The sequence below is a fragment of the Triturus cristatus genome, chromosome 7, assembly GCF_964204655.1.
Source record: "Triturus cristatus chromosome 7, aTriCri1.1, whole genome shotgun sequence".
In the NCBI taxonomy this organism is placed as follows: Eukaryota; Metazoa; Chordata; class Amphibia; order Caudata; family Salamandridae; genus Triturus; species Triturus cristatus.
The window spans coordinates 1183570934-1183593811 of NC_140590.1; the positions used below are offsets into that span (position 1 = coordinate 1183570934).

The following is a 22878-nucleotide window of genomic DNA, read 5'->3' on the forward strand; positions in this document are numbered from 1 at the left end:
TCCCTGGTCACAGGTCCCTGGGTACCATTTACCAGGGGCTGACTTGTGGCCTGGGTTTGCCAATTTGGGTTTTAGGTGTTTAGGGAAGGAACATAGGCCCTGGGCACCTGATTGGTAGGAGTCCAGGGCACACTCGAAGTACATTCAGCAGGAAGTGGGAGCATACCATGCAAGAAAGATGGCACTTTCTCACACCTAGCGGTAGTGGCAGCCCACCTGCCTGAGAAGACAACACATCCACGTCTTCCCATACCTAGACTGGCTCATAAAAACCAGCTCAAACAACCAGTGTGTACAGCACACTCGCGCTACTATCCAACTACTTCACGACATGGGTTTCACAGTAAACCACGCCAAGTCCCATCTGCATCCGTCCCACGTACAACAATACCTCGATGCCACCATAGACACCAAGAGCGCTAGCCTACCCCAGTCCTGCCAGGATAGCAAGCATACAGGCTCTTCGCGACAAAATTTCAACCACAACACTCTCTTCCAGCCAGAGTGTTTATGCAACTTATAGGGTTGATGGCCTCTTGCATATTCAGAGTACCTCATGCAAGACTCCAGATGCGTCCTCTTCAGGAGTGCTTAGCAAGGCAATGGAACCAGGCTCAGGGTCAATTATCAGATCTGGTGTTGGTAGACGGTCGTGCCCATCGCTCTCTGCAGTGGTGGACCACCAAAAACCTTTCCAAAGGGCTTCTGTTCCTAGAGCTGGTTCCTCAGATAGTTCTAACTGCGGACGCATCGCTCTCCGGCTGGGGAGCTCATCTACTACATCACACCATGCAGGGCAGGTGGACGCTTCAACAAAAGTTACTCCATATCAACCATCTGGAGTTACTAGCCATATTCCTAGCCCTAAAAGCCTTTCAAAAACACGTCTCAGGCAAGCTGTCTTAGTTCGCACGGACAACATGACAGCCATGTACTACATCCAAAAACAGGGCGGCACACACTCTGCAGCTCTCTCAGCTAGCACAGAGCATATGGAGGTGGGCCATACCTCAAATCATTTTTCTCCTAGCCCAACATGTCCCAGGAGTCAAACACCATTGCAGATCTGTTGAGCCGTCGAACACAACAGATCCACGAGTGGGAACTTCATCCACAAGTTCTTCAACCATTCTTTCAAATGTGGGGGCAACCACAGATAGACCTCTTCGCCACCCACAAACGCCAAATGCCCAAGCTTCACCGCCAGATATCCACACCCATTGTCCAAAGGCAATGCGATATGGATGAACTGGTCAGGCAGATTTGTGTACGCCTTTCCGACTCTCCCACTCATTCCATTAGTGGTGCGCAAACTACAGCAACATTCGCTAGCTCTCATCCTAGTTGCTCCGACTTGGGCCAGAGAACCGTGGTACACCACATTGCTGGAACTCTCCGTAGTTCCGCACCAAAAGTTACACCTCTCTCCACGCCTCTTAACCCAGAACCATGGAGAGATCAGACACCATGACCCAGCGCAGCTAAACCTTGCGATCTGGCTCCTGAAATGCTAGAATTTGGTTACCTTAATCTTCCCCCTGACTGTATGAACATCCTTAGACAAGGTAGACGACCTACCACTAGAGCCTGCTACGAAGCAATGCGGAAACATTTTGTGACGTATTGTCACAACAATGTCAATCCCTTTGATGTCTATCCAACACATCATAGGCTACTTACTACACCTACAAAGATGCAACCTAGCCTACACGTCTATTAGACTACACCTTGCTGCCATAGCAGCATATCTACAAAATAGACAACATCTATCACTCTTCAGAGCACTTGCCGTAAAAGCCTTCATGGAAGGCCTTAAGAGAATAATTCCCCCCAGAGTGCCACCCTCACCTGTGTGGAACCTAAATATCGTTCTCACGAGACTAATGGGGCCTCCATTTGAACCTCTACATAAATGTGAGCTTCAATTTTTAACATGTAAAACTGCTTTCCTTATAGCCATTGCTTCGCTCAGAAGGGTCAGTAAGATACAAGCAATCACCATTCAAGAACCCTTTCTGCAAATGCATCATAATAAGGTTGTTCTCCGCACTAATCCGAAATTCCTTCCTAAAGTCATTTCTCCCTTTCACCTCAATCAATCTGTGGAACTGCCCGTATTCTTCTCGCAGCCACAAACCATTGCAGAAAGAGCTCTACACACCCTAGATGTCAAAAGAGCTTTACTCTACTACATCGAGAGAACACAACCTTTTCGTAAGATTTAACAACTGTTCGTGTCTTTCTCACCACCACACAAAGGCAACCCTATCTCCAAATCTGGGATAGCTAGGTGGATTGTTAAATGCATACAGATTTGCTACCACAAAGCAAACTAACGCTCTGTACCCCTAAAGCCCACTCTACACGTAAGATAGGGGCTGCCGTGGCATTTTTAGGGAACATCCTCTTAGATATCTGCATAGCAGCTACATGGTCTTCACCGCACACTTTCACTAATAACTATTGTGTAGATGTGCAAACTAAGCAACAAGCTAGTGTGGGCCAGGCTGTACTCAAAACATTGTTTAAAACCACTGCAACAGATACTGGTGGTCGCCGCTAGGAGCGAGTACTGCTATATAATCTATGCACAGTGTGTGATCTGCAGCTCATATTCCTCAAACGGAATTTGCTACTTACCAGTATGCATCTGTTCTTGGCATGTAGAGCTGCAGATCTACACACGCGCCGCCGCCCCACCCCCCCCCCCCCGGGCTACCTTTCTCTGTTCCAGTTTTATCTTATTTAGATACAGCACACATGGGCATCTTTCCTGTTTCTTACAAAGCTCCATCATTTCCCCGCTGGCGAAAAACAATCTGAGGATGTAGCCGAAGCCCATGCGCAATATGATCCAAAGGAGGAGTCACATACCTCGTGACTTCTAAAGACTTTCCAAGAGAAAAACAACTGCAAACATCTGGGCTCAACACCAGATGGTGATCTATGCACAGTGTGTAGATCTGCAGCTCTACATGCCAGGAACAGATGCATACTGGTAAGTAGCATATTCCTTCCAAGACCTGCAGTTGACAGTAGGCTTTCACTTCAGGTTGGGTCTTCAGCTAAACATAAAGAAAACTTTGTTGGCTCCTACGCAACCAGCTCTATACTTAGGAGTGGGCATGGTAAGGATACATGAATAGCCTTTTTTCAAGAAAGGTTTCTTTCAGTTCAGCAGAAGTGGTTTTCACTCCAGCTTCTCCAACAGTCTTCGGCTAGTGAGGTGTCCTCATTTCTCACATCAATGGCTTAATGCATCTCTGGTTAAAAATGCACTTTTGCGTATGAGACCTCTGCATCAGGGCTTGTACAATAATTGGTTCCAGAAATCAGGCAGTTGAGCCAACAATTTGCAGCTGTCGTTGCATATCTTGCAGTTCTTTCCTTGGTGTGGAAGAGCTGCCCTGTTTCAAGTTAACGTCGCCATGCTCTCTTATCTCCTCAGATGGTAATAACAGATGCCTCCATGAAGGCTGGGTTGCCAGCATGGTCTGGTACTGTGGTCTCCTGCAGAGAAACGCTTTCACATCAACCCGTTGGACTCTCTGATCCACCTGGGGCATGCTGTTTTAGGGCTGGGTTCCAATTTCATATTTAAGAGTGTTCATAACTGTTAAAGGATTAATGTGAATCAGGTGGACACTTCCTGGCTCCAGCTGAACTAGACCTCACACCAGGGATGGAAAGAGCAGCTCCCCTTTTGCTGGTAAGTGTAAGAAAGTGCCACCTTTCTTGCATGGTATGCCCCCACTTTTTGCTGAATTGCTGAATGTACTTTGACTGTGTGTGCCCTGGACTCCTGCCAATCAGGTGCCCAGGGCCTATGTTCCTTCCCTAAAACACAAAACCCAAATTGGCAAACCCTTGCCACATGTCAGCCCCTTGTAAATGGTACCCTAGGTATCCAGGGCCTTGTGACCAGGGAAGGCCTCTAAGGGCTGCAGCACCCATTGTGCCACCCTTAGAGGCCCTGTACCCTTACACACACACACACTGCCCTTGCAGGCTGGGTGTCTGGGTACAAGACAAAACAAAGTCGACATGGCACACATCCCTGTGTGCCATGCCCACCACCTATACTGCCATGGCATACACCAGCCACCCCTCTAGCTGGGTGCCCTATGCCAATGGTGTGGGCACAGGAGCAGGACCCCTGTGCCCCTACAGTACCCAGGTCCATTGCTGGGCACTAAGTGCAGTGCTGCCATTTAAGAGTATATGGTGCTGGGAGCTCGTCAAACACGAACTCCACAGCACCATAATGGCAACACTGAAGCCAGTGTGGGATTTAATGTACCAAGTGTGAGAAGTTTGCCTGATGTATGATGTCACTAGTTCTAGTGTACACCTTATCAGTCCAAACAACCCTTATGGTGATTGGTTGTAAAGTCAACCTTATAGACCAGCTATCCTAGTGGTAGCATGGACAAGAGCAGTCTTAGGCTAAACTCTGTATTGCATGTGAAGCCAGCTGTTATACCATTTGCAACCCCTTGAATACCACATGAAAGGACACCACAACAGATATATTATAAAAATAGAATGTATTTATTCTAGTCAAAATACCCTCAGCACTCTTTATGAGATTCGAGGTAAGTACAACAGTCTTATTTAAGCATACATAAGTCACACAGGTAAGTAATACAGTTAGGCCCTAGGGGCCACGCAAACCATATACTAAGTAAGTGGTATAAGAACCACGGTCACGAACACAGGTTAGGCCTAGGCAATCGCTGGGGCTACTCTACCCTATCAGTTGCTAGGCAGTGGGAGGCCCACGGGATTCAGGTGCAGAGTGGAAACACTCATGCGTTAAAGTCGATAGAAATAGTAATGTTTAGAAATAAAGAGTTTTAGGACACTTCGGAAAGAGCTACGAGTTAGAGACTTGGAAACTAGACCCTAGGATAGTCAATACCCTTGTGAGTACCGGAGTACTCAAGTTACCTAGCCCACGGGCTGCAGGTGCATAGGTGTGAACTTGCGTCGGGTTTCGTCGTCGACTCCTATGGATGCCTGAAGAAAAGATGCTGACAGGCAGTCAGTGAAGTGTCCGGTGAATTCCAAGGATGGAATCAAGAAGGAGGATACCTGCAAGCAGAGGGGACAGAGTCTAGGTCACCAGCCAGGAGCCGGGAAGGAACCAGGCGATGTCGTGAAGATGCAGGTGAAGAGGTGAAGCTTGTCGCAGCAGCCATGGGTACCAGGAGGCGTCGAGGACAACCAGGAGGCGAGCTGTCCCACGAGGGCTCTTGCTGTCGGCAGCGTCGATGTCGAGCTGGGACACAACAAGCCTTGGCAAGCGCAACCCACGCAGAATGAAGGTTTCGCTTCTGTTGCAGACCAGGAAGACCTGAGGTGCTTCTCTTTAACAGGGAAGCAAGGGCCAGTCTGGAGGAGCCAAACCAGCGGTGAAAAGTCAAGGGTTCGTCGTCACAGAAGTTACTAGCCAACGGGCAAGCAACCGGACAGACGCGTTGAGCAGGAAAATGCAGAAGGGCCCCACGCAGAACTCGTGGAGTGTGGAGGGCTGATCTTCGGTGCAGATGGTGCTCGGGGTTGGGGCTTCTCAATCCCCAGAGCACAACTTCGAGGATGCCTCAGAAGCTGCGCTGGAAACAAGTAGCCAATTTTCCCAGGTAGCCGGTCCCACGTCTCTCGTCGCCTCCACGGATCTCAGCTTGGCTGTGGATGTGGATCAGGGTCGGAGAAGTCTGGAAGTCAAGGCGCTGGTCGGGCTCTGTAGTCATCGCCAGAAATGGTGTGGGGGTAGTATTCCAAAGTGTTAGACACCTTACACGACATGTTTTGATAAAGCCAAACCATAGTTACCATAACCGTTTAAGATTATAAGGCACTTTAAGAGTATATGGTAGGCTATATCATAGAACAGCTATAAGGACATGGTTCCGAAAGCTGCAGACAGGCTCAGCTCATGCTAGAGCACCATCTCACATGTTACCAAGCACTCTGCCTCCAGGATGGTTAAGGCCTGCCATAGGAGTGGCTGATAGGTTACCCATGTGTCTAGATACAAGGTAGGTATAGGAATACTACAGCTAAGCAAGGGGTGATTACACGACCTTGCCCCAGCTGAGTGATCAGCCAGTTGTGTCATAATGGAAGGCCAGCCAGGGGTGGCATAATACATGCTGCAGCCCCTGGTAGGCCTAGGGTACACCTATGCCCTGGGTACCTAAGGTACACTGTACAGGGTCCTAGAAGGTGATCCTTACCAATTGGGTTATGTACCTAAAGTACATAGTATGAATTTAGAGAGAGAACAGCTGGGCTGTGGGTCTGATTGGCAGGCCCACAGCCACATCTAAGTCGAAAACCAGTGAAGCAAAAGCAAAATGTGGGGGTGAACATAGAAAGCAGACCCTACTCTCCTACACCAAGCACCCCAGACGGCATCTTGGAGATGCCCCCTGAAACCTAACCTACAATCCACGTCTGTTCTTAGGCTGCCACACAGCAAATATGTTGCTGGACCCCTGGGTCTGCAACAATGCACATCCTGGGCGAGGTGCTAAATCTCCTCCCCCAGGATGGGCAGGGGGAAGCTTCAAAGGCATGCCGCCTCTGTGAGCTTCCCCAGGCCACTGCAACCCCCCACTCTGGCAGGAAGCTTGGCCAGAAACCCCAAATAAGGACAGGGGATGTGCCAGCCTGCCAGCCTCACCCCTCAGGTGGGGAAGGCGAGGTGAAGCACATCTCCGGGCTCTCGCCATCTTGAAGATTGGAAGCCCTGCCCAATCAGGACTAGGCTACTGCCCCCCTCCCACAGGAGAGAGGCAGGATAGGGGGTGTACCCACCCCAGGACAGGGACTCATTGGTCCCTGCCCTTTACCTACCTGTAACTCCCCTAAATCTATTATTTAGGGGCAACCTGAACCTTCCTTCCCCCGATTCCAGATTCCGAAATCCGAAGAAGAGCTAGAAGAAAGAAGACCTGCCCTGCAGCTGCTAAGAAGAGGAAGACACCAACTGCTTTGGCCCCAGCAGTACCGGCCTGTCGACCCTCGAACCTGCTCCAACCTGGCATCTCTTGTGGCCAGCAACCTCACAAACCCCGGAGGACCTGGCTACCTTTTGACTCTAAGCCCCCTGCTACTCCCATGAGTAGAGGCTCTACTCAAAATCTACTTCTAATCCTTGGCAGCAGCCCGGAACCGCGAACCCAGCAAACTCTTCACCCACCAAGCCTGGCCTGTGCCGGAATAAACAAAGACCACGAGGACGACCCCATGGCGACTGTGACCCCGAGTCCAGCACCCAAGGACCTCCCTCGACACTCCTGAAGAAGCCTGCAGCCTCAGAACCAGGTGCCCCCCCAACCGCGATCAACAGAGGGTAAGATTTCCTGACACCAAAAGGCACCCGGCACCCCGTGGCCCCCTGTGCCCAATCCCGGGGTACCTACCTATCCTCCAACTACCCAACTTACCTCTCGAAGTGGTGGGACCTGAAGAATCTTCGTCCCCGTGCTTGCAGTCTTTTTCTAAACCAGATATTTCCCATTGAAATCATTTGAGTGCCCAAAGGCTCAAAAGCACCCTGCACCCAGCCGCCCGAGTGGCCGTAGCAGTGCAACCTCTACACCGATCTATTTCCCCACTTCCCCTGAGTAAGTGACCAGGAGCCCAGCTCCCACAGCCGCGTGGCCTGCTAATCAGCAGCCACCATCCAAGGCCCCCCCTACCTCTCATAGGATAACATTGGGCCTATCTCTCTCTGCACCCGGCTGCCCTTGTGCCGCTGAGGGTGAACCAACTGTACCTATCTGACCCTGGGAAACCCCTGAGTCTATGCCCAGAACCTTAACTCTGCCAGTCGAGTACTTGCCTTTAAACCGATAACTCAATTTTCTCCATAGGGTAACATTGACTGGCTTTTCCTGAAATTTCTTCTAAGTGTTGCCTCATCAAAACTAAAAATATTCACCAAAAATCAGCCGAGTAACAAACGAAAATACTCACCTGCTTTTAGGTGAGCTCCCAGTGCTGGATCTTGGTGCCCAGCGCTGACTCCGAAAAATACTTACAACTGTACTTACCAGTAACCCAATTTTCTCCCATAGGAAATCATTCTGTTTTTCTGTGAAATTTCTTCCAAGTGTCAATTTCTGCAAACTTTAAATATTCTTTGAAAATCATATAATTTCTGAAAACGTAATTACTTACGTGTTTTGTATAAAGGTCCCAGTACTGAGTCTAGGCACCCAGTACTGAATAACAAAAGTAACGAGAACATACTATACCTGCAACTTGAATTTTCTGCCATAGGGAATCCTTGAATGTTTTCTATGAAATATTTTCTAAGTGTCAACTTTTAAAATAGCAAAATATTGTCTAAAAATCATCACAGTAATTAAGTCTACTTTTATCACTTGATTCCAAGTATTGACCCAGGACTGAATCTAGGATCGAGTCCTGGAATTCCAAAAGTAATCCTAAAAGTAATCTGTGGCAAATAACTTGAAACTTCCATTGAACTCAATGCATTATTGTGTTTAGAATTGTTGCCTATTGCAACCACTTGTAACTTTCTACAAAAGTCAATTGCATGTTGCAAAAGTATTTATACAAATCATCTCATTCTGAGAAAGTATATTTTAATACCTATTGTTGGTTCTAAAATAAAACAAGCATATATTTTTTTTTATATAAACCATTGGCCTAGAGTTCAGTTATTGAGTGTGTGAAACCATTTGCTGACTGAGTGTGTACAATAAATGCTTTACACTGTCCTCTGATACTGCCTTACTGCTTGACCAAGCTACCACTTTAGAGTAAGGTTATATCTAACTTTAGCCTCTGCAAACCTCTGGGGACTGTGGACTCTGTACACCCTGTACCTATTTGGGAACAGTATATACAGAGCCACTTTCGCACAGTAAGGATAGATAACTACAAGCTCTCTAGCCTCAGGATCTTGTCTCCTGGAAAGCAGTCCATCTCTTCGAGCAGGTATGTTTGTTCATAGTTACTCCAATTGCACTAGCAGATAGGCTTTCATACACTTATACAAACCCAGTATGGAGATAACATGGCAACCACACAGACGTTCCACTTGTTTTCCAGAATCTTGCCTTCAGTGATATTGCACAGATATCTTGCGTGCCAAGAGGATAACCAAGTACTTGCCGAACGAGCCATTTTTTATATCCTTATGGTGGTAGAGGTAGATCGTTGCAACTGTCTTTGTGGCATGCTACGTCCAAATTGCCATTGTGCTACTAGTGTGTTGTATCAGCACCTCTTCCTGTTGCTGTTTTTCAGCTTTGCTGGCTTCTGTGCCTGAGGAACTCCACAAGGTTATTTCTAACTGGTAATAGATGAGATCTGGATTGTGCTCATTTATAGCTCTCCATTTAGTTTTTCCTCATGAGTGACCACAGCATCACAGGAAACCGAATTTGTTTGTTTCAAATACTGCAAATAAACCTACTTGTTAGATAGTATATGTGGTGAGAAATGCCATTATCCTTACCATTTTGTGGAATGGGAATGTGTATTGAATAGTCATAGCTAATAAGTATGAAAGAAATTACCTTCTTCTGCAGCATGTGTACGGATCCAAATCAACCTCACCATTCTTCAGAGTATCTGTGACATGCCTGTTTCCTACTTTTCTGTCAGGATGAGGGTAAAGTATTTCCGTTACTGGGGGTGTGAGGTGAAAGTGGAAGAGCACACACTTTCATTATTGTCCCAGTCATGATGACGACAAAGTATTTTTAATTAAGGGGACAAAGTAATTTATCCTGCTGAGACAGTAAGTACAAAGATACCTCCACTTGAGCTAGCATGATTGAATCATTTGCAAAAAAACACAAGTTTGGCCAGAAAAAACATAATTACAGTTCATACCAACATAGTTGCCAAGCTTACTGGGAGTGTCCATGTGCAATGGTATAAAATCTGGCAGGTATGACTATAAGGATGTTTGAGATCATATCTGTCCCAGCAATCAAAACTAGCACCCTCTCTTTTCTCATTTCCTTTTTACTGTTTTTAATCCAAGTGCAAATAACCTTTTCTTTTGAAATATTTTGTTATACTATAGTCTGAGTTTTTTATATTATCTCATATCTTAAAGTTTTGATTGCTATTTATCAGGTTGTAGATTTGTTAAGCAATTGGCCTACAATAATACTTTGAACCTGGGACACCAGTGGTAAATGACTGCACTCCACATATTACCCAGTGACTAATGGTTGCCCTGGACGCTACTTAAAGCATATCGTGGGATATACTGACTCTTGTCTTGCACAAGGCTTAACCACATAAGTATCACGTTTTTCCTCAAGTTAAGTTTAGAGTAGATCATGTCCTATCATAAGTGCCAATAAAGTTCACTTAAGTACTGCATGTTTCTGAAATACAATTAAGTGCACTTTAATTTTGTTAAGCTCAGTACAAAATGTGAAATGCCATTTGTCTAGCGGTACAGTAATGTTGTATTCCTCTTTTGCAGAAGTCATCAAAAAGAACAAAAGAAGCTAAGGAAAGGTCTTTATCCCCTGTGAAAAAAGACAAAAGTTCTGCTAAAGGTCTAGATCTGAGAGTGTCTCCTACTCTTGGAGAGCAACACCGGCGTACTGAAAATGAAATGCAGAAGGAGTCTGACAGACACTCACCAAGTCATAGCTTACCTTCCCAGAGGAAAAGAAGCAAGGATAAATGTGAAGCGCTGAAAGAATCATCTTGCAAAAACAGATCTCCTAGTTCGGGCAGGGCTTCTCCCGACAAGATGTCAAAGGAACCTGGAGGTTCTCTTTCAGGAAGGATTAGATCACCAGAGCAGAGAAAGTCAGCTCTCCAGAAAGAGTGTGACTTGCTAAAACATCATGAAAAATTGCAAAATTCAGCTAAAACCTTGTCCACTTTAAAGTCCTCACCAGGAAAGAGGTTGGCTGCAAGGAGGACATCTCCTGTGGAAAACTCTGTCAAAAGAACAGTTTCACCTGTGCGGATTGGAAGAGTTACATCTCCCAATAGTGAGAACTCCTCTTCAGAAAGTGAAGATTCTTCTAGAGACCGTAGCAATTCGTCAGACCAAAAGAAAATTAAATCAAAGGCCATTTCCCCAGCAAGAAGCAGATCTCCTTCTGGACCGTTGGTTTCTACCACTAATGAGGGAAAGTTAAAGACCCCCCAAAGACTTGCAAGATCTAGATCTCCTGAGAAAGAGCGAGGAAAAACACCCCCTAAAAAGACCTCTAAAATATCTTCTAAACGTGACCGATCAAGCAGTTCACCAAAGCGTGCTCGTTCAAAGACTCCAAGGAAGGGAAAGTCTAGATCAAGAACTCCAAAACAAGGAAGGTCTAAATCTTCGCCGAAAGGAGCAAGATCCAGGTCTTCTCCTAAACGAGGTCGGTCAAAGACCCCCCCAAAACGCAGATCTAAATCAAAAACACCACAGAGATGGAGAAAGTCCAGGACTCCACAAAGGTGGGGAAGGTCTAGAACACCACAGAGATGGGGCAGGTCTAGGTCCCCCCAGAGGTGGGGATGGCGCAGGTCTAGGTCTCCACAGAGATGGGGTCGCTCTGGATCCCGCCAGCGATGGGGCAGATCAAGATCTCGTTCCCCAAAACGCTGGGGTAGGTCTAGGAGTAGGTCTCGGTCTAGGTCTCCGAAACGATGGGGTAAGTCTAGGTCTAGAACCCCACAAAGAAGAGGCAGGTCCAAGACACCACAGAAGAGAGTACGATCAAGAACCCCTCAAAAACGAGGTAAGAGTAGGTCCAAAACACCCCTGAAACGTGGTAGATCTAAATCGCGAACGCCTAAGAAACAAATTGTATCTAAAACCAGATCACCACAGAAACCTGGGAGATCTAGGTCAAGGACACCTCCAAAGCAGGGCCAGTCAAGATCCAAAACCCCTCCAAAAAGTGACCAGCGTATATCTAGGTCTCCAAAACGGAGAAGATCTAAATCTGTAACTCCACAAAAGCGTGGAAAATCTGGGTCTTCTCCAAGAACTGTAAAATCTCAGATAATTGCACGGAGAAGTAGCTCCATCTCTTCTCCAGAGGTGAGAGCAAAATCAAAAACACCCTTAAGAAGTCTCAAGGCAGGGTCTTCTCCTAGAGCCAAAGAAAAGTCTGAAACTCCTCCAAGAAGACCTCGATCAAGGTCCTCTCCATTCATAAGAGTGAACTCAAAAACCCCGCCAAGGCGAAAGCGTTCTGAATCTTCTCCAGGATTAAAAGAGAAATCCCAAACACCACCTAGACGAAGAAAACAAAAATCAAAAACTCCCACAAGGCAAGATGGGTCTGGTTCTTTAGGACGAGAAGAGAAATCTAAAACACCTCCTAGGTGGCACAGGTCTAGTTCTTCTCCAGAGATGAAGACAAAATCAAAAACCTCTCCATTGCGACGTAGGTCTAGCTCTTCTCCAGAGATTAAATCAAAATCTAAGATTTCTCCTAAGCCACAAAAGTCAAGCACTTCCAGGGTGAAAGAAAAATCTAAATCACCTCAGCGATGCAGGTCTGGTTCTTCTACAGGGGTTAAAGGCAAATCAACGTCGCCTCTGAGGCGTGACAGGTCTGGGTCATCTCCCAGACTAAATGTAAAATCAAAAACACCTCCACAGCGAAGAAGGTCTGGATCTTCTCAAATGAAAGACAAATTGAAAGTTTCTCCAAGACGAGGCAGGTCTGGTTCTTCAGCTCGGAAAGAGATTTCGGTTTTGCCAATAAGAAGACTTGATTCTGAAGCTTCCCCAAACTCTAAGCAGAAACCTAGAACTGCTCTAAGCCATGATAGGTCAAGCTCCTCTCCAGAAGTAAAGGCCAAATCAGAAACTCCTCCAAGGCGACACAGCTCAGAGTCTTCACCTGAGAGACCTGTTAAAGCAAAAACTCCCCCACGGCGAATGAAGTGTGGTCCTTCACCAGAGAGGAAAGACAAATTGAGAAATTCTCAAAGGCGAAGTAGGTCTGACTCTTCTCCTGAAGAAAAGATGAAATCTAGCACACCTCCACGACGAAGTAGACCCAGTTCTTCTGTAGAAATGGAAAAATTGAAATCATCCAGAAGGCTAAGCCAGTCTCATTCGTCTCCTGAGGCTAAAGAAAACCTGAGATCGCCTCCTAGAAGAAACAGATCTGATTCATCTCCAGAACAAAAAGAACCATTGAAAGTGCATCTAAGACGTGGGCGGTCTGGAGGTGCAAAATCAAAGACACCTTCCAGGAAAAGCACATCTCAATCATCAGGTAGCAGCAGTGCCGAATCTTCACCAGATGGGAGGGGATCAGCGAGAATAACTGCTTCTCGTAGCAGATCTGCATCCTCTCCTGATGTGACAAATAAATCAAGAAGTCCTACAAGGCGCCGAAGATCTGTCTCCTCTCCTGAAATTAAAGAAAAATCAAGAACACCCCCACGGCGAACCCCTCCAAGGCACAGAAAAGCTTTATCTCCTGATCAGAAAGGAAAATTAAGGCCTCCTCCAAGCCGAAGCTCCTCTGATTCCTCTCCAGAGCGGAATCCAAAATCACGAATGCCTCCAAGACGTAGGGAGTCTGGGTCATCTCCAGAACAAAGAGTAAAATCAAAATCCCCTTCCAGAAAAAGCAGCTCAGCATCCTCTCCTGAATGTAAAGAGAAATCAAGAACGCCTCCAAGACGAAGGAGATCTAGTTCCTCTTTAGAACCAACCAAGGAATCCAGAACACCTAGGCATAGTAGTTCTAATTCTTCACCTGAACCACTTGAGAAATCCAAATCTCCTCCAAGGCGAAACCAGCGCAGGGTTTCTCCACCCCTGAGAGAGAAAGCCAGAACCCCTCCAAAAAAGAAAAAGGCTGAGACCTCATCGGAGGGAAGCAGTTCAGATTCATCTCCAGAGCTGAAAGGGAAGACTAGATTACCTCAGCGAGGAAGTCGGTCTGGGTCAGCAGAAAGGAAAGACCGATCTAGATCTTCTCCATTTAAATCTCGTACTGGGACTTCACTAGTGACCAAAAAAATACCCTCTTCTCCAAGAAGCAAATTGGCATCATCTCCAGGTTATAAAGAAAAATCTGGGAACTTCAAAAAGCACCTGCCATCAAGTTTATCACCAGAACATAAAGACAAATCAAGAGAAATATTGCAGAAAACAAGAGCTGGGTATTCTCCAGATAAGAAAGGCAAATCTAGAATATCACCATTACGAGGCAGAGCTGTCTCTTCACCAGAACATTTAGATTTGTCTGTAAAAACTCACATACGTGGCAGATCACCCCCAATGCTTGATAAGTCACAGACATCACCAAGGCATTCGGTTGCACCTTTGCAAGAACTAAAAAGCATTCCTAAATTTTCTCCACAGGGAAGTGGTGCTTCTACAACTCCAGTCTCAAAAGTAGGATTAAAGTCTGTGTCTTTGAGAAGTGGCTCTGGTTCAGTACCTGAACCGGATGCTAAATCAGAGCAAGCTGCTAATCTTAGCCTCCTTGGCTCTATTCCAGGACACACGGAGCGGCACAGCAAGTCTGGTTTATCTTCAGCTGTCAAAGTTAAAACACCACCACAATTGTATAGTCCCGAGTCCTCTCCAGAGAAAAAGTCAACACCCCCACGTCATGAAAAGTCTAGCTCGTCCTCTGCATCAAAGGAGGTATTGGGTACATCTCAGTTGAAAATCAGTGCTCTACCCATTCCAGAAAAGGGAGAGAAGTCCCAAAAATCTCTAAGCCAAAGGTCTTGTTCCCCAAGAAAAGAGAGACCAAGAACACCACCTAGGCGTAGTGGTTCTAGCTCATCCACTATTGAGAGAGAAATAAGTAAAAAGCAGCCAAGGCAAAACATGCCGCAGTCGCCCTCAAAGCAAACTGCTAAATCCAGAAGTCCCCCAAAGCAGGAAAGAATAAGGTCTCCAGTTGTTGAGTCAAGAGCTTCCTCAAGAAGCAGTAGTTCTGGTTCATCTCCAGATCGTGTGAAATCTACAGCCCTTGATGGACGAAGCAGATCTCGTTCACTCCCTGTGCAAGAAGAAAGATTACCATCTCCTCCCAGGCAATGTGGGCCTGACCCATCTATGTCCAGGGGTAAATTTGTGACATCACCACAACAAAGTAAGTCCAGCTCCTCTATACTTCAGGATAAGACGACATTGCCAATAAGGCGAAGCAGGTCCATTTCTTCTCAAAGGAAAGCGAGAAGTGCATCATCTGGGCAGTGCACTACCACATCAGAAGAAAGTGGCTCTGGGTCATCTACAGATAGGAGCCGATCTAGGTCATCTCCTCGGCTTAGGAAAGCACGTTTGGATATAAATCGAAGCCGGTCTGGATCTTTTCCAAGGAGTCGATCTGTGTCTATTGAGCAGGTATCCAAGAAAACTCTATCACCTTCAAGACATGCAGATTCTTCACCAAGGTCTGAGAAATCTGTGGACTATTCACGACCAGGGTTTCCTGGCTCATTCACTAAACAGGAGAAAACTAAAGAACTTCCAAGAAGAAGCCGATCTTCCTCCCCTAGAAGGAAATTAAAATCCTCTATCCAAGAAAAGTCTGAGATGTCCAAAAGACCAGAAAAGAGTGAGACTACAAAATCTAAAGGCTGGCCCAGTTCTCCAAGGAGAGATAAATCTGAATCCCCTCGTCGAAGACCTGAAAAACTGAGAGCTTCTCCAAGGCGGAGGTCAGGCTCTTCTCCAAGGCGAGGCAGATCTAGGTCTACATCAAGAAGAGACACTTTTAGACATTCTCGGAAGAGGTCTGGGTCCTCCACAAGAGGAGGAAGGTCTAGGTCAACGTCCAGGCAAGATGGATCTAGATTTGGTCAGAGGCATCGACGTAGGTCAGTGTCCTCTCCAAGAGGGCGACGGTCCAGATCCTCCTCAAGGCAAAGACTTCAACCCTCTCCACGCCGAGGAAGATCTGGTTCATCTCCCCGGCGAGTCCGATCCCGCTCAAGATCAAGACGAGATGCATACAAATATTCTCGAAGGAGATCTGGATCCTCATCAAGGGGACGTCGGTCTAGGTCTACATCCAGACAGGAGAAATGCAGGAGTTCTCCAAAAAAAGGTGCTGCCTTGTCCATGAAGCGTGGCAGATCCAGGTCCCCACCTAAGCTTGATACGTCCAGTTCATCTTCTAAAAAAGGCAGATCAAAACTTTCTCCAGGTCCAGTAAAATCAAAGGCATCGCCAAGAAGGCGATCAAGATCGTCTTCAAGGCCAAAACAAAGACCAGCCTCACCAAAGCAAAATTCCTCAAGAACACCAACAAAGCAAATGCAGTCTCGATGGTCTCCAAGGAAAGACCGGGGTGATTCTCCTGGGAAAAAAAAATCAAGGTCACCTCCACTCTTAGACAAATACACAAAATCATCTGTGCAAGAAAAACTGCTACCCACACGGCAGAACAAATCTAAGTCCTCTCCAGACAAAAAGATTGTGTCGAGCACAAAACGGAGATCTTCTAGAGAGAAAATTATTTCCATTGCTGCAAGATCTTTGTCCAGGGACAGCAGCTCACCATCCCCATCAAGAGAAGAGTCTCCAAAGCAGAAACAGTTGGCTTTAAAAAAGCAGAGGCCCCGCCCTATTCGCATGTTACCATCCAATAGATCGTCTTCAGAAAGGAGTGTATCCCCACCTGGACTAGTGAGAGTTTCTCCAAAGGGTGATCAGTCTCCTCAGAGTGGTAATCCAGCGAAAATCGAATCTCCTGCATTTGTAAAAAAAGACAGCTCTCCCACCTTAATAGAGAGGGGACGAAAGGCACAGGTGCTACATATGAACAGTCCTAACAGGTCTGCTCTGAGAAGGAACAATTCACTGACTGGTTATTCCTCCAGCAGTTCCCGTTCCAGTTCGCCTGCAAGCCATGCCTCCCCTGTTAAGTCTCCTCCACGTTTGCCTGTAACAACTAGGAGCTTCACTGCATCTGAACAACTAAAATCCCAGCCGTCCTCTACAACTGGTGGACTAAAATCCCTACCATCGTCCACCACAGGTGATTTTAATTCCCAGCTTTCTTCATCGCGTGACTTGCCACCAAATTTGAATTCAACAAAATCTGTAGAGCTAATAAAATCCTTGCAACCCTCCGCAAAATCTGTTGAGCGATCAAAATCCTTGCTATCCTCTACAAAGCCTGCAGTGCAGCCGAAATCATCCTTGTACTCCATAAAATCCACAGAGACACAGAAACCTCTGCTGTCCTCTGTAAAACCCAGCGAGCAGCCAAAGACCCAGTTACTTCTGACACAACCTGAAGAGCTGCCAAAGCCACTGCCACTTTTGACAAAGCAGGAAGTGGATATGAAATCCACAAAAGATGAACAACCGAAGGCACTACTATCACTGAGAAGACATGAAGAGCTGACAAAGTCTTCAGCTAAACAGGATCAGAAAAAGACAATGCTTGCTTTGTCAAGACATGAAGCAGATGTGAAATCTCCACCAACCTTAAGACTTGCAGAGCAGCCAAAATTTCTTCCTTCCTTAGTAAAAGCTACAGAGCACACAAAGTCACTTCTGTCCCCAAGAACTGAAGACCAGCAGAAATCACAGCCATCTCCATTGATACCTATAGAACAATCAAAATCCTTGCAAACGTTAAAACTTTCTGAACAACCAAAGTTTTTGTTGTCCTCCTCAAAACTTACTGAGCAAACAAAATTCCAGTTCCACTTGCCTTCTGCAAAGTCTGAGCCATCAAAACCCAAATTCCAATTTCAGGTGTCCTCGACAAAATTGATAGAGCAGTCAAAATCTCTGCTCGCTGCTTCAAAACCTCTTGAGCATTTTAAAAATCCTCTTTCTTCAGCAAGATCTGTAGAAAAAACAAAATACCCATTATTAACAAGAACGAGTGAGCAACCACCAAAGTTTCAACCCCACCTATACTCCACAAAAGCTGTTGAACCACTGAAATCTTTTCCTTCAGTTGAACCTGTTGAGCATCTAAAGCCCAAACCATCTTTAACACAACGTGTTGAGCAGCAGAAATGTCCACCGTCTAGAGGAGAGCCTGTTGAGCAACCTAATGCGCAGCTGTCCTTGGAAAATGTTGAATATCCAAAAACTCAGTTCTCAACAGCACATCATGAGCAGAGGAAGGATAGTCTGGTATCTGTGGATTCTACTTCACAGTTGCATCCTTGTTTGACCTCTAAGGATCATGTTGAGGAGCTGAAGGACCCACTTTCTTTCACTGACCCTGCTCATCAGCGGAAGACACTACATCCTTCTACTGAATCTATAGAGATGATTCAAGTCCACCTGTCCTCCACAGAGGTTGCTGAACTGAAGACCCAAACCAACCTCTCCACGCCTGTTGAACAGAAAACCCAGTGCTCTTCAGTGGAGTTAGTTGAGCAAATTAATGCACAGATTTCTTTCACACAGCCTGTAGTGGAACTGAAGGCCCAGTTCTCACGGGATTGTGATAATGAAGTGAATGCAAGAATGACCTCTTTTGACTCAGTTGATCAACTAAAGCCCCCCATGACCTCTCTGGAACAGTCTGAAGAACTGAAGTCCAGACAGATGTCTGTGGCTACTATAGAGCAACCAAAGGCCCAATTGCCAATGGATTCTTCTGAGACATTAAAAGCCCGTTTGTCCTCAGAAGATTCTTTCATGGAGCCAAAGCCTCAGATGGCCTCAGGAGAACCCCAGGAACACCTAAAGCCTAGAATGAGCTCAGCAGAACCATCTGAGCAACTGCAAGACTGTCTTTCCTGTATGGAGCCTGTTTTACACCTGAAGCCAAATGTGTCCTTGGTGGAACTTGGTGAGCAATTGAATCCCAGTGTGTCTTCCACAAATGTGAATGTGCTGTCCAAATCCCATTTATCTGTTTTAGTACCCTATGAGCAGCAGAAATGCAGTGCAGCTAGCCCAAAACATTTATTGGCAGTTGAACAAGTGAACCAACCGTTCTCTATGTTGCCATCTAACGTGGAGTGCCACCTTGCTGACAATAGAAGCCCAAGGAAAAGTCCCCAGTACCCAAGCAAAGTTGAACATTCTGGTGACTCCAATCTTGGCATAAAACTAAGTAGACCGCCTACCCCTCCTCAAGACATTCAAACAGATACACCCGATGAAAAGAAAGGTTCTTCAAAGCCACCATCTGCAACCTCTTTGTCTCCTACTCTGCCTGAGGAAAATAGAACTCAACGAAGAAGGAGCTCATCATCTTCATCATCATCTTCCTCATGCTCCTCTTCCTCATCTTCTTCCTCCTCCTCCTCCTCCTCCTCTTCATCGTCTTCAGACTCAAGTTCATCTGATTCTTGCCCACCCTCACCAGAGGGCAAAGAGCATGTGCAGAAAAGGTAAACTGGATTTTCTTTTATGACAAGTTAGTTTTATCAGTTTACCTCTTTTCTGGCAGTTTGAGTCATGTCTCCAATTATAGCTTAACCTGTTCATAACTGTTGAAATTTGTCACTGCTTTAAAAAGAAAAAAATCACTTTTTTCATTATCTGCAAAAACATTACAATATTAACCAATTTCGGGTCCTTATTTACCTTTCAACACTAATTGTTTAGTAATATGTAGATATTCTATATTCATGTTTTTTGTATTTTGCCATTGAGTGTTGGATGTGGAAAGTTTTCTGAATAACTATAGTATGGTGTTGATTTAGTCTTGAAGGTTTGTTTATTTACAGTCCATCACTTTCAATGATGTAGTTCAAACCCAATTTTACACCTCAGTCTGCTCCACTTCATGGGTCTTTCTGCTATCTGTCAGCATGGGGTGATTCTGCTGATTGTGGTTTCATTGTGCTTTAACGATCTTTAGAATTGGGGTCAGAGCAACAAAACCTTGATTTTGGGAATTGTGCTGTGGGAGGGTAGCTGTCTTAATCTCGAGTGAAAATGGTGTCTATAGACTAGTACATTTACCCATCTGAGTTTGAATTTCTGTGGAAACTGTTCTGTGTCCCTTCAGTCCTATAGATGAAAGGTACTCCTGTAACATGGTTGCTGAGAGCAGGCCTTTGGGCACTTTGATACATTTCAAAGCTTAAGCTGTTGGATGACTGACTGCATTTCCATCCATTTCTGATGGCTATTTCTAACTGCAGATTCCTCACCATGTGAATATTCCACAGATGCCAAAGTGCACCCAGAAATTTGTAGAGCAGTACTCTTGCGTGCCGACAGGTGATGGCATGTTGCTTCATGCAGAATGTGTTCTGCTGTGATTAGCGACGTGCATATATGCACCGCCGATGGACAATGACGTCAGTTCCTTTCTGCCCCGCCAGCTGTGGATCCAAAGCTTTGACTCGAATTTTTCAAACATTTTACCATTATGAAAACTATAGAAATGTCAACCCTTAAAACAGAACTTTAACTGTTCACGGATTGTAGAAAGCAGATGTCTGTAACAAACCCTCACGATGTCTGTCTGTGGTACCTGGGGGTTAGATTGAGTGACTCCAGGGCCTGTGGTTTCTGTGCCTAGATGAACCCAAAGGCCATATGGTACCTCAAGGCCAAACGCAACAAAACTGTATGCCTTGATTCTGCTCTGTAGTTACTGTGGTAGATCGTTCCAAGTCTTCATATAAATCAAAGAAAACGCACTAGAAATCCAAATGGGAATCTGCCCCTTTTTGTTACTCTCGATCTACACAGAAGGAATGAGGGTATCAGCATGTTTCCCTGCCTAGCTCCCGAACTCCATCGGAGCAGATTAAGAGTTTGGTCCTAATGTGTCCTGAATTTCTTGATCTGTCTGCGACATGGCAGCAGGTAGAAGCCTTCAGGAAGGGGATGCCCGCAACAAGTGCCTAGTATGCCCCATTACTAGCATGGGCATCCAGTTGGCAGCAGGATTTGCCATCCACTGCCCTGCTGGCAGTCTCTCATAATGTACAGGTCGGTTTTGCAAATCGTCTGAAGGGTCTATTCCCTCCCCTTCATGCCACCATCTCACGACCGTCTGACGGATAATCATCTATCCATTCTCCATAAGGAAGCCACAGCTCTTTTGGCCAAGGGAGCCGTAGAGAGAATGCTGGTGACAGAAGTGGTCTGTGGTTGCAATTCCTGCTACTTTCTAGTCCCCAAAAAGGACAGAGGCCTTTGTCCTATCCTAGACCTATGGGCCCTCAAATAATTGCTCAAAAAGAAGAAATTCGAAATGCTCATGTTAGCTCAGGTCATGTCTGCTGTTGACCCAGGAGACCGAATGGTAGCGTCGGACTTGCAGGATGCCTTTTTCCACATTCCCGTCCTGCCTTCCCACCATCATTAACTGGCTTTCACTGTGGGCCACAAGCACTGTCAGTTGACTGTGCTCCCATTTGGCCTTACCAGTGCTTCTGTTCACCAAGGTGACTGTGGTGGTTGCAGCTTGGGTTCACTATCCACATACTAAAGTGTCACTTGACTCCCTCTCGGACGCTCCCTTTCACTGGAGCTGTTCTGGACTCAGTTCAGTTTCAGGCTTATTCTCCCGAGCATAGAGTCCAGGATATTTGGGCTGTGATACCGATCTTTCAGCCTCTGCCCCGGATTTCGGTGGGGCAGACCCCAAAGCCGTTGGGACTTATGGCTTTATGGATATGCGGGCTCTGGAGTAGGACCTGAAGTTTCAATGGGCACAGCATGAGGAAAGCCTGTCCAACATGATCCAGGTCTCGTAGAGAACCACAGAAGATATGCAGTTGTGGCTCACGATCCGTGATTGGGCCAGAGGTAGACTCCTCTCCTTTCCCCAACCAGATCTGACAGTAGTGACAGATGCATCACACCTGGGATGGGGTGGCCATCTGGGAGAGGTGTCAACCTGCTCGAGCTCCGTGCAATCAGACTGGCTTGATAGCCTTTCTACCCCCATCAAGGTAAGGCTAGTGCTGGTGTTCATGGACAACACTACTGCCGTGGTACTGCCACAAACTGGGTGAGGTGGGGTCATGAACCCTTTGTCAAGAGGTCCTGAGCCTCTGGGCATGGCTGGAAAAGCATGGCGGGCTCTGAACGACAGAGCGGATGAACTGAGCTGTCAATGCATAGCGTAACACAATGGCATCTCCAACCGGAGGTGGTGCAAGGTCTCAACGGTAGAGAGAGGCTTTGTTCGATATGTTCACCTCCGCTAAGAACGTGCAATGTCAGCAGTTTTGCGCGTTGAAGTTTCCAAGGTAGCTCATGTATGGAGATGCTTTTCGTCTCGAGTGGAGCACAGGCCTTCTATATGCCTCTCTGCCTGCGCCCTCCCCCAACTCCTGCCCAGAGTTCTCATGAAAATCAATAATCACTGTTCCCAAATCATCCTTATGGCTTCGGATTGGGAACAGAGGCTGGTATCCTGAACTACTGAGCATGGCCATTGATCCTCCAATCAGACTGCCCTTTGGGAGGATCTTTTGTTGCAGCAGCAGGGGAGGGTCCTCCACATGAACCTGTCCTGTCTTAGCCTTCTTGCGTGGAGATTGAGACACACCAGTTGACAGCCTTTGACCTTCCTCCCGAACTCTGTAACATCATCTTGGCCGCCCTCCACAAAGACTATATAAACCTGCTTTTAGAAACAATTTGTGGTATGATATGCAGAAAGACATTGATCCCCTTTCCGAAGTTTTACTCTTCATTCTTTCTCTTGCCCACCAGGCCACTGCTCTAGACACTTGTATGGGATATCGGTCAGCTCTTTCTGCGGCTACCTGAAGAACCATTTCTGTACAAATCCCTATTGTACATAGGTTTCTAAAAGTTCTTCATCTCTTCCCTCCCTCACCATTTATCATGCCTCAGTGGGACTTTATTCTGGTGTTAAATTTGTTGAAGGGTGCCTGGGAAAAAGTGCCCTTTTTCTGCATGGTTGCCCCCACTTTTTGCCGAATTTCTGATGAGCTTTGACTTAGTGTGCCCTAGGC

The 22878-nt window shown here is 46.3% G+C and overlaps 1 protein-coding gene across 5 annotated transcripts in view; it reads left to right on the forward strand.

Annotated features, from left to right (window-relative positions):
* Positions 1-22878, forward strand: part of LOC146811408 (uncharacterized) — an 880866-nt gene that overhangs the window by 560048 nt on the left and 297940 nt on the right. For all 5 annotated transcript variants that reach the window (XM_085618520.1, XM_085618519.1, XM_085618522.1 and 2 more), the window contains exon 11: positions 10487-19317. In XM_085618520.1, the coding sequence (XP_085474646.1) occupies positions 10487-19317 (8831 nt within the window). The remainder of the gene's footprint in view (positions 1-10486; positions 19318-22878) is intronic.